The sequence below is a fragment of the Pipistrellus kuhlii genome, unplaced genomic scaffold (assembly GCF_014108245.1).
Source record: "Pipistrellus kuhlii isolate mPipKuh1 unplaced genomic scaffold, mPipKuh1.p scaffold_m20_p_11, whole genome shotgun sequence".
NCBI lineage: Eukaryota > Metazoa > Chordata > Mammalia > Chiroptera > Vespertilionidae > Pipistrellus > Pipistrellus kuhlii.
The window spans coordinates 29,380,390-29,402,414 of NW_023425416.1; the positions used below are offsets into that span (position 1 = coordinate 29,380,390).

General features: G+C 40.6%; 1 protein-coding gene across 11 annotated transcripts in view; it reads right to left on the reverse strand.

The window, feature by feature from the left end:
• Positions 1–531: 531 nt before the first annotated feature.
• ACP3 (acid phosphatase 3) overlaps positions 532–22,025 on the reverse strand; it is a 38,232-nt gene continuing 16,738 nt past the window's right edge. For 6 of the 11 annotated variants that reach the window (XM_036431483.2, XM_036431481.2, XM_045579291.1 and 3 more), the window contains 6 exons: positions 20,911–21,003; positions 19,130–19,262; positions 14,901–14,983; positions 12,074–12,177; positions 10,101–10,270; positions 532–1,125 (listed from right to left, as the gene is read on the reverse strand). In XM_036431483.2, the coding sequence (XP_036287376.1) occupies positions 1,007–1,125; positions 10,101–10,270; positions 12,074–12,177; positions 14,901–14,983; positions 19,130–19,262; positions 20,911–21,003 (702 nt within the window). In that variant the 3' untranslated portion in view covers positions 532–1,006. Of the gene's footprint in view, positions 1,126–5,941; positions 5,995–7,571; positions 7,622–9,466; positions 10,271–10,645; positions 10,760–12,073; positions 12,178–14,900; positions 14,984–19,129; positions 19,263–20,910; positions 21,004–22,025 lie in introns of those variants that run through there. The other 5 variants (XM_036431476.2, XM_036431478.2, XM_045579292.1 and 2 more) reach the window with 5 other exon arrangements.

Below are 22,025 nucleotides of genomic sequence, written 5' to 3' on the forward strand. Positions count from 1 at the left end.
CCAACTTGGCCTAAAGCTGGCGTGGAGCTGAGGCAGTCGGTCATCATCTTCAGTCTACTTTTCTGTCTACCTCACCACTTGAGAAGTTCAGATCTACTTGCAGCAATGAAAATACATTATCATTTCAACATGGCTATGAATAGGCCTTATCAAAGTGAAATCTCTTAATTTTAAAATGAAATAAAGAAATCAGAATTTTAAAAATACAGAGCTCTGATAATTGAAGGAAGAAGAAGAAGAAGAAGAAGAAGAAGAAGAAGGAGGAGGAGGAGGAGGAGGAGGAGGAGGAGGAGGAGGAGGAGGAACAGGTATGTAGATTTTCTAGTTATTATGGGGAAAATGGCCTCAGCTACAACTAAAATAGTTGATATTACAGTTTCTGATAATTAAATATAGGCATTTTCAGTATAGATATGTGTATGTATGTGTTGGCTATCAAACACTGGGTAGGAGTTTCTTTTCCAGAGTATGTGTGTGTGCATTTGTATTAAACCTACTTGGTGGCTGAAAAACACACACAATAAAACCAAATTTATTAAACCTTCTGATTGGGTCTTATTTTTTAAGAATCATCCTATATAATTCTACTGTTAATCTAATCCCTCCCTACCCCAAGTATCCAGGCTTCTTTATTCTATATCTTTGCTACACCTTGTAACTTTTTGATCTTTGCAGGCTAAAAGTTGATTGGAGTTTGACTTCTTGTTTCTGTCTGGCCATCTGTGCCAGAGAATACAACTGCCATCTGCAGAGAACTTCTTCCTAGCCGGATGAGAGACACCTGCACTGCGATGAGACCTTACCAAGCAACCTGGGCGTTCATTCATCAGTCAGTCCAGCAGCTGTCCCTGGGTCACTCACTGTGAGTTCCTGCTCTAGGTAGACTCAAAAGGAAGAGTGTGGGCAGAGTTGCGCCCACATGGTGAAACTGTCCTTTGAATCTTGTGTCACTGAGAGATGGTGCTTCACAGAAGGTTGGCATGTCTGCCCTTCTTCAGCTGTCAGTTCAGATGTCCCGATAGGAGCCTCTCGGCCAGCAGGGTCCATGGCGGATGAGGGTAAATACAAGCACCACTAGGATACTAGACACCAGGCAAAAGGCAATGGCAAGGATGAGCCTTAGGACTGTGGAAAAATAGGAAGAACATTAATGGGTTAGAAATATATGAAGATTACTAATCAATCAGTGTTGATTTCTGCCTTTTAAAAAATTCATGTTTTTATTGATTTCAGAGAGAGGAAGGGAGAGAGGGAGAGAGAGAGAAACATCGATTGCTTGCCTCCTACATGTGCCTACTGGGGATCACGCCTCCAAACCATGTGCCCTGATTGGGAATCCAACTTGTAACCTATGGGTGCATAGGATGACACCCAGCCAACTGAGCCACACCAGCCAGGGCTCTGCCTTAATTGTAAATGTCAGTGGCATTTCTGAAGCAGCCTTGAAATCAGCATAGTGTGGTGTAAAGAGCAATAGACTAGGACTCAGGAAATGACTGAGGTCCCAGTTCCAGTATGATTTTTGAATTTTGTGCCTCAACTCCTCCACTGTAAAGGGAGGGCAATTGACTGAAGTATTTCTAAAGTCCCCTTCCAGGACTAACTTCATGTATTTTTCTACAATTAAAATTATTTAATTGTTCCTGGTCTCAGGGTCAAAGGAATTTCTGAATAATCAACTGCAATCATTAATTGGATCTAAATGAAATGGAATATCATCTTTCAATCTTTGAATTTGATTTTTGGTAAATATCTTTTAGAGAGGAAACCTTGAGCATATCTACCTCACCACTTGAGAATTCCAGATCTATTTGCAGCAAGCATATTTTAGGATACTGTTAATCTAAATCTTTATTTATACAGATCCCTTTGACAGCTGACCGGGCATGATACAGATATAGGGGATCCTTTTAAATTAGATGCTATTCATTATTTCATCTGGAAAGTTATCCTAACCCCACCCACACATACATCCTAGTAAACTATAGTATGTATATCATAAATATATAAATGTATGTCTGATTTTCATTGTAAAAATATGGATTTCTTGTTGGCAAAGGCAATGGGAGAGCAAACATCTCTGATCCTGGAAGCTCTGTCTACAGAACCCTAGTTAGTGAGTGTTCCACAGAACCCAGTTGAAAATCATTTATTTAGCCTAACTTTATAATTGTAGAGGTGATAAAAATGAGAAGTGGAGAGATTAGATAATTTGACTAAGTTAAAGCAGATATTTGAATTTGGATTGGAATGCATAGGATCTTATCAGTCGTATAATTTTTTAAAAATATATATTTTATTGTTTTTTTACAGAGAGGAAAGGGAGAGTTAGAAACATTGATGAGAGAGAAACATCTATCAGCTGCCCGAAACCTAGGTACATGCCCTTGACTGGAATCGAACCTGGAATTCTTGAGTCCACAGGCTGACGCTCTATCCATTGAGCCAAACTGGTTAGGGCAGTTGTATAATTTTAAAAGCCAGCTATTCACTAATGACTTCCAAATTTAAATATTCCCCAAACTCAAGACTCATATAGCCAACAGTGTCCTTGACATATGCCCTTGGACATCAGGTAGGCGTTCCAAAACGGCACTCCCAACCTCTGCTCACCCTTTCCCTCCACACCCTGCCAAATCTGCTCCTCCCGCATCCTCCCCACTTCAGTTGATGGGAACCTCCTTCTCCTAGTATCTTACTCCAAAACACTTGGAGTCTTCCTTGACTCTTTCTCTCACATCCTATACCCAATCAATCAGGAAATCCTGTTCTTTCTATAAAAACAAAACAAAACAAAAAAAAAAACCTGTATTTGGAATCCAATGATTTCTTCCCTTCTCTGCCATCACCCTGCTTTGAGCCACCATCATTTTTTTTATTTTTTATTTTTTATTTTTTATTTTTTTTGGCCAGGATTGCTACAATGCCCTTCTGTCTTGCTCCTTAGATTCTATCTTTTCTCCCCTACAATTAGTCTGTTTTTAACCCAAATGACTTCAAGTCAAATCAGCGTACTTCTCTACTTAAAGTTTGCAATGAATGCTCATCTATAGGAATGAAAGCCCAGACTCTGATTAAAACAGTTGATGAGACTCTTAATCATATGGTTTTTTTTAACCTCTTGGATTTCCTCCCCTGTCCCTGTCCTTCCACTTCTTTTCTTTTGTCCACGCAGGCCTTCTTGTCCATCCTCAAACATGCCAGGCACACTCGCCCTTACTGCCTTTGATGAATTGTTATCATTGTCTGGATGCTCTCTTCTCCTGTCTCTGCATCAGGCCACTGCATCACCTTCTTTCTCAAATATCATCTTCGCATTGAGGGCTTTCATTTAAAGGTGCAATCTGTATGTCCTCTCCCCAGATCCATTTCTAGTTTGGTGCTAATGATCTTCACTTTCCAAAGTACTTTCTTATCATGTTTATTAATTATTGTCCATCCTTCTTCCCTCTCAATAGAATGTAAGCTTCACTAAGACAGACAATTTTGTCTCTTTTGTTCATGAGCATATCTAATGCACTTATAACAGTACCTGCCCCATAGCAAGTGCTCAATAAATATTTGTGGAATGAACCAATGATCTAGAACTCCTGGGTTCCTGACTGTTAGTCCAGTGCTTTTCTCATGATGTCAGGAATTCTCTTAGCAACATGAGAAAGTGAATATTAATAGAATTAGATCTTGGGAGTTGGGTGCCATTAGTATTGAGGATGGAATTAATGGTAAGTTGGAGGGAACTAAATGGAATTGAGGAAGGAAGGGAAGGACTAAATGGAAATGAGGAAGGCAGAGACTAATGATTCTTAAAAACTCATGTTCATGACTGTATTTGAAAATTATTTTATTTTTTTAAAATATATTTTTATTGATTTCAGGGAGGAATGGGAAGGGAGAAAGAGATAGAAACATCAATGATAAGAATCATTGTTTGGATGCCTCCTGCACACTCCCCACTGGGGATTGAGCCCATAACCTGGGTATATGCCCTGTCCAGGAATTGAACTGTGATCTCCTGATTCATAGGTCGACACTCAACCACTGAGCCACGCCAGCAGGGTGGAAATGATTTTCAGTGATTTTTGGCTATGTTGTCATGGTAGTTCAATGGAATAGGTTTTTCATCTCTCCTTTCTTCATGCCTCCCTGGGCATGCAGAGAGTACACACTATATGCCAGACCAGCTGTGTGTTAGGTTCTGGGGATCTGTGATCCCTTCACTTGAGGAGATTCAATATTTAGAGGAATAATAAGATAGATAATTATGAGGTAGTGTGATTCATAGTAAAATAGAATTGTAAAAAAATATGTCTGTCTTGCAATTGACACAAGGTATTCTATTTGGAAGAGAAAGAGTTGGATGGAAAGTCTTCTGAGAAAATGATAAGATCTAAATGGGCCTGTGTGCTAAATAAGATTTTGCCAGAAGACAGAACAAATAGCTCAAGAGTATGTTTGGGAAAATAATAAGCAGTTGCATGAGACTGGAGTATAGGTTATGGTGAGGTGAGACCAGATATGTAGGTTGGGGTTCAGGTTTTAGAAGGTCTGGTTTGCCGTGGGGCAAATGGAAATCATTAACAATTATTACACATGGAAGTGACATGGCTTAATTTTTTTTTTTTTAAAACACCTCAGAACTGCCTGGCTGACGTGGCTCAGTTAGGGCTTGTTTAATTCTGTCTCCCTCTCCTCTTGCCTGCTTCCCCACCTCCCTGCCCAGATCTACAAGCCACAAGAGACAATTTTCTTATATGGCTGCTGTTTCCTCAGCAAACTTAATGCCTGCTAAATAGGGACTTACTGTGTACATGATAGGTGTTCAATAAATATCTATTGCTTATTAAATATTCATGTACTTTGACACACTAATCCCATTTTTTTTAGAATTTGCCCTAAGGAAATGGCACACAAGACAGCGTGGGATGGAAAGGAACTTTGATATAATAGAAATATGGTGTTGGAAAATGTTAGACTTGAATCCAGACCCTACCACTTGTGGCATGTGATTTTCTGCGGTTCAGTATTTTTCTCTGCATAATGGGGATATGTGAAGTTGTCAGGAAAAGGAAAAGAGGCTACTGAATTAGGCACTGATGGCTTTCAAAAAGGGACGTTTCAAAAAACATGAAGGATTGGGGTGCGTATGGGAGGCAACCAACTGATGTTTCTCACATCTATGTTTTTCTCTAAAAATCAATAATCATATCCTTGGGGTAAGGACTAAAAACATAAAGGAAGTTTTATCATTTCACAGAATAGTTCCAGAGAGGGACATGAGGAAATAGAGTTAGTGCAAATTATTAGCTTGAGAAAATTGAGATTGAAGAGAATGATAGAACAGGCACTGTAACGCATTCTCTGATGAGAAGATTTGGTCATTTTCATTGTGGAAGGGATGGAGCCTTCTACTATGGAACAAATGAAGCTAAGAGACTCATTTAGGTTCAAGGAAATGGAAGCATTGGGGACCATATGAACAGGGAAAGGAGTTAGGTTTCTCTAGGAGGAACATGTTTCTAGAGGGACGGCAGTAAAGGCAGGTTCAAGCTACTGAGATATTTTGAGGTAGTGACAGAAGTTAAAAGGGCTTTCAATAGATTATCTTGGTCTTCTTAGAGTTAAAGAAGCCAAGATAGAATTAGAAATTTCATAAAAACACACACAGCACAATGCCTTTCTATAGAAAATGAGAAAAGAGTCTCAAGCAGGGTTGAAAGATCCAGCTGCAGTTGGAACAGAAATGTCGACACTCATGGTTTGAAATGGTGACAATAGACTTAAGCTTCACCCAGCAGATCAGAATGGAGAAACTGTGTGATTGATCTGACATAGGGTTGGATATTGGTATGGTGGGCAGGAGATGAGGTGGGGGCATTGTTAGGAATGTCCAAATTGCTTAGATGAGGGCAGAAGTGGAAATGAGGTGTGAATTGGTATATACCAAAGCAAGTTTCCAATGTCTTTTTATGAATGATGAGACATGCCTTGGGAAAACTGATGATAATGGCAACAAGAAAGGGAAGAATATTACAATCAGATGGCCTAATTTCTGAGATAGGAGAGGTGCTGGGATGGGTATCATTGAACAAGCCTTTAAACAGCAATGGGGGAATAAGAGAATTAAGAGGTCAAATAACACAGACATGTTGATATATGCATATGTATATATATAGTCCATGACTACGTCTTTATCGGGCAGTCACATTTGAGGCTCATTCATAGCTTTCCTCTATTTATTAAACAACTGAGTACAGGCTTCTGACATCTGGATCCGGCCATGAGGAAGCCAGGCTAGGTATGGACAGCTGAACATTTATTCAATTAGCAAATATTGGTTGAAGGTACCAGGTTCTAGGCATGTAGATTGCCTGGAGATTCAAGGAGGAAAAAAGTATAAATCCTGCCTTCAAGGCTCATGGTTGACTCTTGGGCATGTGTATTTGTGCTATAGAATCTCAACTTTGCAAGGATTATTAGGGGACACGGGAACTGCCTACCAGTGCTTCTCCTTCCTATGAAGTAACTGGAGTGGAGATTAAGGTAAGGGTTAGGAGAGTGCTAGTGAAGAAGATCTGATTGTGTTAGTAAAGTTTGGGAATTAAAAAAGTATCTTCTAAAATATATATATATATTTTTAAGTAACACATTATGGGACTTAGACTTATCATGAAATTTCTAGCAAAGACTCTGGTTAATTTAATTGATGTGAGAATTAAATTAATTGGATCTACTAGCTGAAAACACTGCCTACAAGTATGAGGAGGATTTCATGGGTAGAAATCCCCTCAGGCATAGGGTTGCCAGGCATTCTGTATATCTAGAATATGTCCTTATTTAATGACATTGTCCTGCTTACTGTATTGGACTTCTCAGAACAGCCTAAATGTCCTTAATTTGGCCTTTTAAGATATATATTATAAAAATTCATCAGCTAGAAATATTATATTTATCTTGGCATCTTGTACTTTTATTTGCTAAATCTGGTTGCCCTATTAAGGAGCCATTCAACCCCTACACTCTTCAGTGCTTCACCTTGCTCTCTTGTGTCTTGTCAAAGCAAGTGACCACCAGCCCAATGGACACTCCCAGTCCCAGAAATTTCCTAACAATCTGTCTTCCGGAAATGCTTCCCTGCTGCCTTTACCATCATCGTTTGAGACCATATACAACAAATGCAATCCTTTTTACTTACAGAAGTTCAAATATTAAATTCACTTTGTTGGAGACCACCTCATGTTATAGACTCTTAATAAGCTTTCTTTGAGCTAAAACCAGTTGTGTGCTGGTAACTGGATCTCATAAAACAAACAAACAAAAAGAACAATAACACACTGATTTGTGGCATATGCTTATTTCTGTGGTGAAAATACTCCAGCTGTGACACCATGACCCATTTCAAACCACCAAAAGGAAGTCATTGAATCATAGTTGGGGAGCAATGCTCATGCTCCTCTCTTGATCTGCTTGAACTCACCAGTACCTGAGTTTTCTTCTTCTTAACATATTTTGCTGCTTAATTATATTTCATCCTATGTGGATCTTGAATTGTTGATAGTGGTGTTTTGAGGAAAATATTTACAAACATACTACAGGTAGATTTGATAAGAGAATGACGGATTAGCTGTGGAGGATGGAGAGGGTGGGGTCAAAAAACACTCCCAAGTTATTTGGTATTACTGCCAATCAAGATGGATTCTAAGAGTAGGTTCAGGGAGGAAAGATAACTAATGTATACACTCATTGAGCAAATGTTCATTGAGCACCAATCCATGCCAGGTATAGGCATTTCTAGGGGTCCAGGACAGATATAGCAGAGAACAAAATAGAATCTTGGCTATTGTGGAGATGACATTTTATTTCTTTAGAATTGGCCCCTTAGAAATCTTCTGAGAAGTAACTCCCCTATCCATTCCAGCTTCAAGCCAATAGGATATTTGATATGCCTTTCAAGTACCTCGTACCACATTTTTAGAAACCCCCATCCAAACTGATTTCAGATGGGTCAGTTGTCACTTCCTGCAAGAAGCCTCCCTGACAGTCCTTACTACCTCCCTCCCTCCAAATCCAGGTAGCTCTTGTTCCCATAGCAACCCTTGTAGACATAAGACATGAACCCTAGTTATTCTGTGTAATATGTATCTCTTTAATTCATACTATATCATAACTTGCCCAAGGATGTTTTCTTAGCAAGTTTTATCCTGAATAGTTGGAGCAGCGACATCCATCAGCTTAGCCTTTATCCAAAGCAGTGAAGTCCAAACTAAATACATTTTCAATGTATAATATTAATGTAAGCCAGTCAAATAATTTTACTTTATATATTTTTCCTCCTGTTACATTAAAATAAAGCCACAAAACAAAAAAAAGTCCCTAAAATCTGTCCTTCTGGAATTTTATTATAATTAAACACACACACTTTTCATCATCCATTATAAAAATGTAATGGTATTGAACTTCCTAACAATGACTTTATTCACTGTTTTACACTTGGCTCACTTCTGGAGGAAAGTTACATGCACGGAGGGGAAAGAATAATTAGATGATGTCCCCAAAGCTACATATTTACTTGGGAAAGAAATCATGCAGAAAAGTATGTCAATCAGTATCTCGTGTCAGCAATCCCATGGCCAACTGGGAGGGGGAATGGCCTAGCTGTAGACTCTGGTGCCCAGTAGAAACCATCTCTAGAACCATTTCATCTTTAGCCCTAAGGGTGGCATAGCACGTTGTTCTCTAGATGTATTGCATCTATAACATGACAAATCTACAGGACTCTAAAGAGTCATCATTTGAACATGATTTCTTCTTATATAGTGAGTAGTTTCAGCAGGACCTGTAGGTGATTAGGTTTTTTGCAGAAACCAGGACCTAAAGCCTTACCCGTCGCTGTTGTTGTCAGAACAGGTATCACAGGCACACTTTTAATATTCCAATAAGCTTAGATCTTGGAGGCATTCAGGACATTCTGACATTTCTAATTTTGTTCCAGGTTGAAACTATGTAATCATACTTCCTCTTTTATATTAATTTCACATGCAACGTGTCTTACCATACAGCTTTGAGAGCACACTCTGCAGGGCTCTCATCTTGATGTGTTGGGCCTAAGTATCTTGTTCTCAGCAAATTAATTATTTGCTATTATGTCTATACATATGCATATGTACAGCAAAGTTTGCTGGCAAGATTGCTCTTGGTTTCATCAAAAGTAACACGAATTTTTGCCGGGACCGGTTTGGCTCAGTGGATAGAGCGTCGGCCTGCGGACTGAAAGGTCCCGGGTTCGATTCCGGTCAAGGGCATGTACTTTGGTTGCAGGCACATCCCCAGTGGGGGGTGTGCAAGAGGCAGCTGGTAGATGTTTCTCTCTCATCGACGTTTCTAACTCTCTGTCCTTCTCAATTCCTCTCTGTAAAATCAATAAAATATATTAAAAAAAAAAAAAAGTAACACGAATTTTCCCGTGCCAAAGTGTACAAAGAGGTATTTATTTTTCAGCTCTGCCACCCAATATGTTTTTACAGAACATTGAAAGATAGGATCAGTTTCCTGGTGTAGGTTACTTCTCAACATCTCTGTACTGTAGCTCCTTTCTTTGCTTCTCACAGGAAATAATGGGTAAGTTGGTTCTCTGCCCATTAGCCTTAGGATTAAAGTCTTCCCGTCTTTGCTGTCACCGAGATTTGTTTGAAATCTTTTCCACTTCAGACACTTAAAGAATAGCCTCATTTAATTCTGCTTAAATAAAATCTTGGAATATTTAAACAACAAAAGGTCCTATGTGGTCAATCCTGTTGCTCATGGGAGCTCCAGGAATTTTGACCAAAGTCTTATCTCTGGTTATATGTTGGCATTGATGCCCTTTTATATTAACACTGAAATAAACCACATTAAGGTTTATGGCAAGTGGGGGCAGGGGCAGGTAGAGAGGTAGGATTTGTCTGAAATTGGGGTCCCTGAAACATATGATTATCACCCAAAACCTATTTCTTTTAAGTCTGGGGGCAATGGCTATGTTATACTCTCAAAGCACCATCTACCCTAAGGAAGGGCGTCCTGCCCTTTCTGCAGGGCTTTGCGTGCATCCCCAATGTCCTTAGTACCTTCATGCTTGCTTGTGAGTTTACACTCCGTGGCCCAGTCTTGGGGGATCACAGGTGCAACCAGCTCAGCAAACTTCATCAGTGGGCAGCTGGGGGTGCATCCTGGCAGCGTGAGGGGATATGGCTCATGGTTAGTCTCATTCCGGTAGTACATCTCCACGAAGTAGTCCCTGGTGGAGTAAGGTAGAGGAGAGAGCTCTGTTATTGTATTTTTGTATTGTTGAACTTGCCATTGAATTTCTTTCTACTTAGCTTGTAACCCACCAGCTGAGGGATTAGTAGAAAAATATATGGGAATAAGTAGATCTTAACCAATTTAGGGGTGAGAATGGGGAGATAGTGCAAGTGGACCAGATCAAGAGAGTGGGAATTGGGGGGAGGGGGTTAGTTGGTTAGATGATCAGGGGCATAGGAGGTGGAGAACAGAATACTTAATCAGAGAAGAAATGGAAAAGCAGTGGTTGGAGCAGTTGGGGGTGATTTGATGAGCCTTTGAGTAAGAATTGGGGTGGGATGTTGGGGTTCCTTTCTCCTATTGTTTTTCCTTTATGCTTCTCATTTGCTCCTTCCTTTTCTCTCTTTTCATTCCTCAGTATTTTTCAGTCTTTCTTTTGAATAAATCCATCTTCCCTCTCCTTAACCAGGTCATAAACATGGAACATATGTGTTTGAATACAGCAAAGACTTTATCAAAATTATACCTCAGAAAGAGAAAATGGGGATATATATTCAAATCCTTACATTCTCTCATATTAAAGAGGGATCTCCCCATATCTGATTTAAAAAAACAAACAGTGTACTTTTTGGGGAAGGTGCATTGTCCTAACCAATCTCAGTAGAGTTAGTATGAAATGCTTATGAAAGTCATTTGTCAAAGAGGCCAGAGAGAAATTCAAATAGGATTTAATGATTTCTTTTTTTCTTTGGAAGCGGAGTATAATAACCTCACAATTGTACATTTGGATGTTGTATAAACAAGCCTTTAAACATTACTTTAAAAAACCATATAAAAATATGTAATTACTTATAATCCTGTTCAGTTTGACTCAGTTGCTTGAGCTTTGTCCTGTGCACTGGAAGTTCACTGGTTTGATTTCTACTTAGGGCACATGCCCAGTTATTGGGTCCAGTCCCCATCAGTATACATACAGGAGGCAGCCAATCAATATTTCTCTCCCTCTCTCTCTGTCTCCCTCTCCCTTTCTTTTAAAATCAATAAAAACGTATTTTTAAGTAGTTTTAAACAAAGATGTTATGGCAAAGATGACCCAAAGTCCTTCAAGGTTTGTGATTCTCTTTCCATAGAACGTAGTTAAAGCTAAGGAGTGACTACATTTCCCCGAACCCCTTATACCTCAGTGGGACCAAGTGACTAATTTTAGCCAGTAGAATGTAAGTAGAAGTGTTAGGTTCCTCTTCTGGGCTGAGGTGGTTCATAAGCAGGTTGCTTTCTCCACCCTCTTGATCCTTTCTGCAAACTGCCTGCAGATGAGCCCAGCACTCTTAAAAACTGTAGGTCCAAGATGGAACTCTGAGTCTCTGAATAACCACGTGTGGCTCCTACTGACTAGGAACATCTACATTGAACTGTCAGATGAATGAGTGAGAAATAAATCTCCATTGATTAAGTAAGCCTCTGAAAATTCGAGGTTCATTTCTATAGCAGCCAAATTTACTCTTATTAGTTAATATTGCTAGTAAACAGTTTTAGGGGATTCTTTTGACTCTAGTGGGGAAGACAAGTTAAGATGCATACAGAAGTTTGGATATAATTGTTTCATAAAATGTGAATGGCAAACATTATTTTTAATTTAGTGAATTATATAATATAGTATGATTTTTAAGTTTATGTACCAATCTAAAAATTAAATATTTTAAGAATACAGCTAATCTAACAATAGCAATAATAATAATAAAAAAAACACTTCAGGTCCAATGATACTAATTTTGAAAAGCACCTCTTAGATACTTACCCCTTCTCAAGGTACAATTCCATTATGTGGCAGGAAGCATAGGGAGGAAGGATTCCGTTGAAAACATCTAGCGCCATCTGTAGGCCACTTATAGTAGTGTCATGCTGCAGAGATTTGAAATAAATCATTTTTTAATCTTTACCTTGGTTTCAGATTTACATTCAATAGGTATATATTAAGCATTTGTAAAGCACCATGATGGTTTGTGATTCAATTAAATCTCTTATACCCTTAATGACTATAGAAATAGAGAGGAGAAGAACTAATTTTGGTTGAGCATGTGCTGTGTGCTAGGCAGTCAGATTTGCATATACATCATTACTTCCAATTAAAAGATGAAGAAACAGACCCAAGAAAAATTAAGTAGCTTACTTACTGTCATATAATCACACAAAGGAAGAAAGTACATTTAAGCTAAATCTTCTGATTTTTCTCCCATACCGTTTCCCAGAGGCATATCTCTTTTAGCTTGTGTCATTTTTATTAAAATTTTAAAATATTTTGGAACATATCAATGCTAGATTCTTTTTGTAAATAGGATAATCTGGGGTTTTAAAATTGGAGAGGAATATATGAGGTCATAAATGTTTAAGGAGAATAAAAAATAAGGAAATAGAGTGTATAGCTTAAAAATAATTGTTCAGCCCAGCCAGTGTGGCTCAGTGGTTGAGCATCAACCTATGAACCAGGAGGTCCAGTGAGGGCACATGCCTGGATTGTGGGCTCATTTCCCAGTGTGGGGTGTGTCAGAGGCAGCTGATCAATGATTCTCTCTCATCATTGATGTTTCTCTCTCTCTTTTTCTCTCCCTCCATCTCTGAAGTCAATAAAAAGATATTTTAAAAAAAATTGTTTTGTCCTCGCTGGTTTGGCTTAATGGATAAAGCGTTGGCCTGCAAACTGAAGGGTCCCAGGTTCAATTCTGGCCAAGGGCACATGCCTGGGTTACAAGCTCCACCCCCAGTAGGAGCAGTGCAGGAGGCAGCTAATCAGTGATTCTTTCTCATCATTGATATTTCTTTTTTTTTAAAATATATTTTATTGATTTTGTACAGAGAGGAAGGGAGAGAGATAGAGAGTTAGAAACATCGATGAGAGAGAGTCATCGATCAGCTGCCTCTTGCACACCCCCTACTGGGGATATGCCCGCAACCAAGGTACCAACCTTGACCGGAATCGAACCCGGGACCCTTCAGTCCCCAAGCCAACGCTCTATCCATTGAGCCAAACCGGTCTTGGCACATCATTGATATTTCTATCTCTCCTTGTCCCTTACTTTCTAAAATCAATAAAATATGTTTTTTAAAAAGAGAGAGAAAAAATTGTTCAACATTCATCCCAGAGTGGCTGAGAAGCATAGGGGACTGGTTTTGTTACTGATTAGCTATCTAATTCTAGGAAATCCTCAGCTTCCATATCTGCCAAATGGGTATAACATTTGTTTGTCTAAGTTATATTGCAATGTAATATATTCAAAAGGAGTTAGAACTTGTACTAGAGAAAATAATGGTTTATAGATATGTGATGTCTCAGAAGTCACACAAGTTAGGACTAGAAACCAGATTAGAAACTAGGGAAATTTGTGCAACTGACTTTCCAGGCCTGCCTCTCTCCAGGAAGCACTACACTACATGAGCTTTTTCTCTGGTGGATGTCATTTAGAACCCCTAATGATAAGCAGAGTCCCCTGTATCTTCAATCACCTCTTCCATCTGTGTGCAGAATGAAAGTGTAGCTTTCTTGAGCCACACCACATCTGCAAGATCCTCTGTCATGGAGACAGTGGGTGGAAGACCGAGTCAGCATACTATGTCCAGTTTCCCTGCTCCTCCCAGACTCCATGGTCGGGCATTCAGGGCATGGTCCCTGCAAACTCCCCATCCACCTGTGTTTCTTCCCCTGTCTCTCCTGCTCCATGGAGTGAGTCTTCTCCCAGATTGCTCCCTTTTCTTTCTGAACCCAAATGCATCTCTAACTTCATATTGCAACTCCTCTTTCCCTTTCCTCTTCTACCTGTCCATTTGCCATTTGGAGTTTTCAACTTGGATGCCCCCTGGCATTTCAAACCCAGTTGTCTAATTGGTACATTCACCTGGCCCAAAACTACTTCTGTTAATGGTTCCATCTTCCTCCCAGTCATCGAGGCTTGAAACATTGCCTTTACCTTCCACATCATTGCCTTCCACCCACATTGCAGTTCATCACCATGTCCTGCACTCAGCTTCTCCTCTCCTATGGTTTGGAAAAGTGAGTGTTTGTCTTCTCTGAGGCACCAAAGCGCTGGCTTGATGGCATTTCTGTACTGCTCTGTAGGGTGTTTCTGTATACACTCTTCTTGTCAGTGTTAGATTGCAAATTCCTCAAAGGCCAGAATTATGTGTTTAATTTTAAAAGCTTTGAACACGCGCTTACCACCTACTGGGCAATAAGGAAATGATGATCAAGAGGAGGCCCTGCCCTGGCTGGTGTTATATTATAGAAGTATGACATCCCAGAAATCACACAAGTTAGAACTGGAAACCAGGTTAGAAACTAAGGGAAACTTGTGCAACTGACTTTCCAATTGGTTGGGGCATTGTCCTGTGCACTGAATAGCTGTCCCTTTGCCTCCTGGTCAGGGCACATGCCTGGATTGTGGGTTTGATCCCCAGTTAGGGTGTGTGCAGGAGGCAGCTGGATGTTTCACTCTCACATGGATGTTTCTCTCTCCCTTTCCCTTCCTCTTTCTCTAAAAGTCAATAAAAATATTTTTTAAAAAATTAGGCTCCTACCTTCAAGAGATCACACACCTGAACAATGGAGGTTGAGTGGAGACAAAAATACTTACTGCAGAATACATAATAAGCTTTCTGAGGTTCCATGGCTGAGTTGCTGACTTTATATGATTGAGGATTTCACCGACCAGGACACCTAAAAGAAGATAGAACAACTGTGGAGCTGGACCAAACAGGGACTTCTCTTTTAGTTGAAAAGCTTTCGGTTAATTCATACTTAGTGATTTTCTCTGCTATGATTCTCAAGACTTAAGAGGAGAGAAAAAGAACTAATTTCGGTTGAGCATCTGCCGTGGGCTAGCAGTGTGATTTACATGCATTATTTTACTAAATTATGACTGTGTAATTGACTGTCTAAGTTAGGAGGCCAAGCAATGTGGAAGGGATTTCAGACGGCTTTCCCCCAGACTGTTATTAGCCAATGGCGCCCTCCAGGGCAGGCCTGCAGTGACGGCATGGTGTGTACTTCTCTGTCTTCACTTCTCATGCTTCCACTCTCTGGCAGTCAGACCTGTTGGGGACCATGGAGAAAGCACTCTCTGTCCAGTTCATGGACTGATTCCTGTGGACCATTTCTGTAGATTCCCTGGGTGTCACTATTAGGGGGGCATGCAGCATCTTTAGCTTCTTCATGTGACTTCATAGCTGAGAGATTCTGCCCTTCATAGTTGTGGCTCCTACGGTGGTGAAAGGCAGATGCACAACTCAGTCTCCATCCTGTTTTCAGACACTGAGGCTGAGGGTACCTTGTGGTGCCAGGTGCTGTTTGGGGAGCATGTTGACACAGGGATTCTGCCATCATCACCTGGAGACCCCTTGTGTCTCTGTTGGTGGTCTCTCTATTCTATTACACACGTGCTCTCTTGTCTTAAGAATGAGCAGTTTTTCCTTTTTTTTTTTTGAATGAGCAGGACATTGATGTTAATAGACACATACTGAGCAGCTTCAATGGGCCAGATACTTTGCTAGGTGAATCACACATTTAAAAAAAAATTTTTTTTTGTCTCCAGAAAGCTCATAAAATAGTAAGAAGATACTTTATTGGTCTGTATACCAATAAGCACGATAAAGGGTAATTATGGGGGAGGAGATGACCTGCTTTCTGTAGATGCTGGGACTTTTTTGATTAAAAATGGAAGGAGCTGGCCAGGCTGGTGTGGCTGAACATTGACCCAGGGTTGCTTCTGGCCAGGGCACATGCCCACGTTGTGGGCTCGATCCTTAGTGGGGGACATTGCAAGAGGCAGCTGATCAATGATTATCTCTTATCACTGATGTCTCTCCCTCTCTCCTCTCTCTGAAATCAATAAAAACACATTTAAAAAAACAAAAACAAAAACAAAATGGAAGCAGCTGGATGCTACATCCTCAACAGGCCTACATTTTTCTGTCCCAGGGAAGGTTGCCTTCAGGGAGCCCTTAAGAACTTGTGTTTGATCTTCATGCCACATCAGCACTAAACCCTGCAGCCAATTTTCTGTAGTCATAACAGCCATCTTCAATCAACCTGTCCCTTGTCAGCAGGTGCCTGTGCAGCAGGCTGCAGTGGATGCTATTAACTCTTGGCTGGGAGTGATTGTATACCTGGTCTTCGGAGAAACTAGGGGAACTATCTCAAGTACCCCCAGGTTCTGGCATCCTAGTAATAATGTATTATAGGAGGGGAAACTGAGACTCAGAGAGGTTCCGAGACCTGTTCAAGATTACACAACTCTGAGCAGACAGGCTGAGCTTCTCTGAACCAGCATGTCCTACTTCACAACCTTCGCTCTTAGTCATCGAGCCATGCTGCAATATAAGCTAGCTGCTGAGTTCCCCACTGCATCATTTATTAACGCTGCATAAACTAGACAAAATGCCATTGACTGAAAGACATAAATGCCACTTCCCTTACTCTTGGGCCACAGCACGGATTGGCACACTTTTTCAGAAAAGGGCCAGATAGTAGATGTTTTAGGCTTTGTGGGCCATAGTGTCTGTCACAGCTGTTCACTCTTGAGTAGAAGCACAAAGGCAGCCATAGGCATGACCGGAGAATGAGTGTGGCTGGGTTTCCATCCCATTTTATTTACCAAAAAATAGTCAGTGGGCTGGATTTGGACTACAGGGTGTGGTTTGCCAACCCCTGATCTAGAGCACACAGAGATTTCCATCAATATGAGTATGACCAGCCATGTATTTCTAAATGACCTGGAAGGATTTTCTTGGTGTGTGTGTAGCAGGTGAGTTGAGGGCATATATTACCCAACAGTGTCACCCCGGAAACCAACAGATAGAACAAACAGTTTTGGCAGAGCTCTGAAGCTGCTGCTCAACGTCCTGATGTTTCCATGTGACTCTGTCACCCAGACAATACATGTTTTCTCTTCAGGATGGTGTCCAGTCACTTCATCATTCAATAAGCACGCAGCTGACAAGTCTCTCTTGCCCAACAAGATCAGAACAATAGGCTGAGTAGTGTTTTGGTAGGGATCACCCAGGAAACAATTTCCTGGCTTATCAATAGCACAGGATTTCCTCCAGAAAATGCAGATTCTGATTTGAAGTGGGGCCTGAGGTTTTGCATTGCTAGCTCCATGATAGGTGATGTTGCTGGTCCTTGGACTGCATTTTCAGTGACAAGGGGCTGAACTCCTGAGCCCATAACTAGGTTGGAGGAAAGAAATCAAGATTCCTGCCTCCACCATCTAATGGGACTTGGTATTAAGTCAGAATGCTGGCATCTGGGGGTCCCTGTATGAGGCCTGGTGCTTATATAGCCAATGAGGCCCACCTCCCACCTCTGCATCGTTTTGTTATTTAGTGCACAGGATGAAGCTGTTTCCTGGGCTCTGTCCTTGACACACAGTCTGTATCCTGCCTGCTGCTTTCCTCCAGATCCCATCAAAGACTCATCTCTGGATACTCTCCCTTCCCAAAAAGGCTGGATCTTGCTGCCCATACCCTTAGCATGAAGTAAGAACTTGTATATTTCTACCAAGTCTGCCTCTGTGCCATGCCATCAAGACTTCTGTGACAGTAGGCCTGCAACTTCCTCACATCACTAATGACCATGTTCCTAAGCATTTGCCACAAGCTACTTTGTACACCTCATATGCAGTTGCTCCTGACTACCGGGACTTCATGCCTCATTAGCTGCTCTTCTGGTTATAGCTTCTATCAGGCTTTTTTGGTAGCTATAATTGACTCCTCTCCTGGCTGGTGATTTGCATTCTTTCTCTATCTATGCAGTCCCAAGCGAACTTCCTCCCAGTGTGGTCCAACCACCAGGATGCTTTGCTTCTCTGCATTCTTCTGAGGTTCTGCTGAACTTGTCCTGACCCCATGAAAATAGAGCCTGCCATGGATGGAGTCCTGTTGTGATTGTACTGTTTTCCTCAAACTGTGTAGAGGATATGATTTGAATCATCTCCATGACATAGGATTGCTTCATTGTTATGTCAGCCTGACATAATGGACCTTCTCTTGCTCTCCATCCTTAGTTTTAATGCCTATATTAACAACACCTGAACCTGACACACCAGTTGGTGTCTTGGACTTCCTATTGATGCCCTCAGAGGCCTCAGTGTCTATCTCCACCCTGTCTGATCCTGGATTCTTCCTTCTACCCACCTGTCCTGATTATAAGGGCTTGGCATCCTCTTGCCTGGGTCCACCTTCATTATCATAGAGGAGAAGCATCACTGAGAAATAAGCACTTTGTAACACCAATGGAAAAAATTTAAGTTGGGTCAGAAGCTTGCCAGTTGCAATAGGTATTCATCTAAAGGCTATAATCAGCCTGCAAAATATGTTTTATTAACCTTTGAAATAGCTACCACCAAGGCCATTTTTGTCATACCACCCACTTGAAAAATTCATCCTCTAGGTCACTGGACACATTGATTTTCATGGGGGCTTAGATACAAAATCCTTCATTCTTTGATCTGAAGAGGATGAAAAGTATCATTTAGCTTTAGCCCAAAGCCTTCATTTTCCAGATGGGAAAACTAAGTCTCAGAGTAATGCTAGCAATTATAATAACGCATAATGTTTATCCTCAGCATACCAGGTAGTGTTTGTCCTAAGCCTTTTGAACATATTCATTCATTTTAATCCCTATGACCTATGAAGTGGATATCATTATTATCCTGGTTTTGCATCATGGAAATGGGTAGGTACAAGAGGGATCAAGTGATTTTTCCAAAGTCACATAGCTGATTAGTCGTGGAACCAGGACTTAGACCTGTATCGTGCGACCACAAACTCAATATGCTCCTCTCATTTGTTAAAATGTACTTACCCCCCTGTAGTCTGGATTTCTCTTTCTGCTTGTGAATTCCATACAGGGACAGGAGGGACAATTCTGACAATTCTTTCAGCTTAGTCATGGTGTCCGCTGTGGCCCAGGAGGGTAACGTGAAATTGTGAACACTCTGCAGCAAAGAGAAAGGGAGGAAATGTGAATTTTCATTTCTGAGTGCCCTCTTTGTTCTTCCACCCCATTGAGCTACCGGGTTCAGCCTTTCGTGTCCTGTGCTTTCGTCTAGGAAAACTTCACTTTGTGCTAAATAGTAGCATTGATTTTCAGAAGGAAAAGTCAAAGAAACTAATCTGCCCCTTCCTACAAGTCCGTAGCTTTGGGCTTAACTCTGAGTCAAAGGATAATTCATATTTTTCAGAGTAAGGTTGTAGTAGGGCAGGAATATACCTTATTCTCTTATGAGAGGTTTAGAAATATTTTTATTAACCTAGGGGTAAGTACAACCCAACAGGGTTGATATATCCTTGATGATATATCCTTAAAAGCTGGATGAGCAGACTAAAAGGGGGATGGGAAGGTAAGATATTTCTAGAGCCTTTGATAATATACTCCCACTCCCATCAGCTTCCAGTTCTCTGCCTCTTGAGGAATGCCTGCACCTTGTACACTGTGGACATTTGGTAAATTGATGACTGAATTATACAGCAGGGTAGGTAGAGATGCTGTGCCAATATTTATTACCTGGCATGAAAGTTAATTAAGCTTGCCTGAGTTTCAAAGTTAGAGAGAGAGAGAGAGAGAGAGAGAGAGAGAGAGAGAGAGAGAGAGAGAGAGAGGGAAAAGACCAAAGAAAAGTGAGAGGTGAGGAAACAAGAAAGAGGTGAAAAAGAACCACACACCATGACCACATTATGGAATAGCTCCAATCAAACTGTAGTAAAGAAGAAAGAAAAAAAAAATCAAGACTAGAACCAAAATGTGGGCTCTTGTCTCCATTGAAGAGTGTTGTTTCTAAATAGCCTGACATAGCTTCATTGAAACAGGTGCTGATGAAAAAGTAATATTGGGAATGTAGTGTGAGCTTGGGAGGGGGCAAACGGTGTCATCTGTTATTGCGATGGAACTATGAAGGTGATTGCTGCCCCGCAGACACTCACGAGGACCACAGAATCAGGAGTGGACATGTGTGTGTGTGTGTGGGGGGGGGGGGGGAGGAAGGGGAGAAGGGGGTCAGACTTTTGCCCCAGGATTCTGTGAACTGGTTGGGAAACCAGGATTGTAGATTATTCCTTTTGGCCAGCAGGTGGAGCACATGAGTGCAAAACACACATGTCCTTGAACAACTCAGTACAGTAGTTAATTTAGCTTCAAAGGATATTTTGTATGCATTACATGGCAAGGAAGAGATCCTTTCCTAATAAACCATTTTCAATAGTGGCTTAAAGTTGGTTTGCTTGTTTTATATCCAGAAATCAGATTAATTTTTTTTCTCTTATTGTACAATAACATTGTGTTTTCATTAACATCTATGACAGGAGCCCAGCATTCCTAAGTGATTGAAAAATAAGTGACAAAGCACAGAAGAAAAGCAATTTTGTTTGCAATTTTCTAAAGGGTGGGAAACATAAATAATGGTGAGAAGAAGTCAGGATGTTCAAGTTAATATAAAGAAGGCCTGAATTATGTTTCAATATCAAAGAAAGTATAAGTAATACATCTGCAAAAAAAAAAAGGCAAAAGAAAATGTATTCATCTATTTCAAAGTAGGCATAAATCAAAATCAGATTTCACATTCATTTTAATATATTTTTTTCTTTTACCTCACAAAATAAAGGGTCGTAGACTTTACTCCAAATTCTGAAAAGGTCCTTGCCATGGTATCCTGAAAGTTTGGGCAGCGTTTCTATAAAATCCTGAAACATATGGAGAGGTAAAGATATTTCTATGCCAGGTTTCACGTCAGCATTATTGTTATTTTGGGCTGGATCACTTCCTGTTGTGGGAAGCTGCCCTATATATTATAGGCTATTTAGTAGTATCCCTGGCCTAGATTACCCCCACTAAGGACTGTTATTCATTACAGAAAAGTGTGCCAGTATTACTGGCTATAATGCCAACCCAGCCAGAGTGGCTCAGTGGTTGAGCATCGACCCAACAACCAAGAGGTTACTGGTTCAATTACCAGCCAGGGCACATGCCCTGGTTATGGTCTTGATCCCCAGTAGGGGGGTGCAGGAGGCAGCTGATCGATGTTTCTATCTTTTTATCTCACTCCTTTTCTTTCTCTCTAAAAAATAAATTAAAACATACCCAATTTTTTTTTTTTTTTTTACAGATACGAATTGATCATTTCTTTGCATTCAAAATGTGAGCAAAGGCTGGCTTACCGCCACATGCTCCTTGTTTGTCCTAGAAGCAGACTGAAGTGCACTGCCTCAAAATTCTTTGTGGAAGTAGGTTACATATAACTCACATATAAGTCACTGGCCAAGGCGAGAAGGGAAAGCATGTCCCAGGTCAAAGGACCCCAGGACAACACAGCAGAAACAGGACTGGTGAATGGCTATAGGTGTGAAATGTGGATGAGATGCGAACATTCTCTATATGATTCTTAGGTTGCCACGTTCATGAGACCCCCCCATTCAGCTATCTGCCTGATGAAACTGGCAGCAATTTATGACAAGCATTTTGGAAGACAATTTACCTTTTCCATAGTCTTGAAAGGGACATTTCACAAAGTGGAAACATTAAAACACACACACACAAACAAACAAATAAAAAAACCCAAATGAACAAAAAACACACCTATCCTTTGTATACATTAGGCCCAGCCCTTCAGCCTCACAATAATGCAGATAATCTCAGATTTGCATTTTTTCTGAGCCAGCCACACACTTTCACCTGGTTCTGCTCAGGGACATCGGTATAAGCTTCT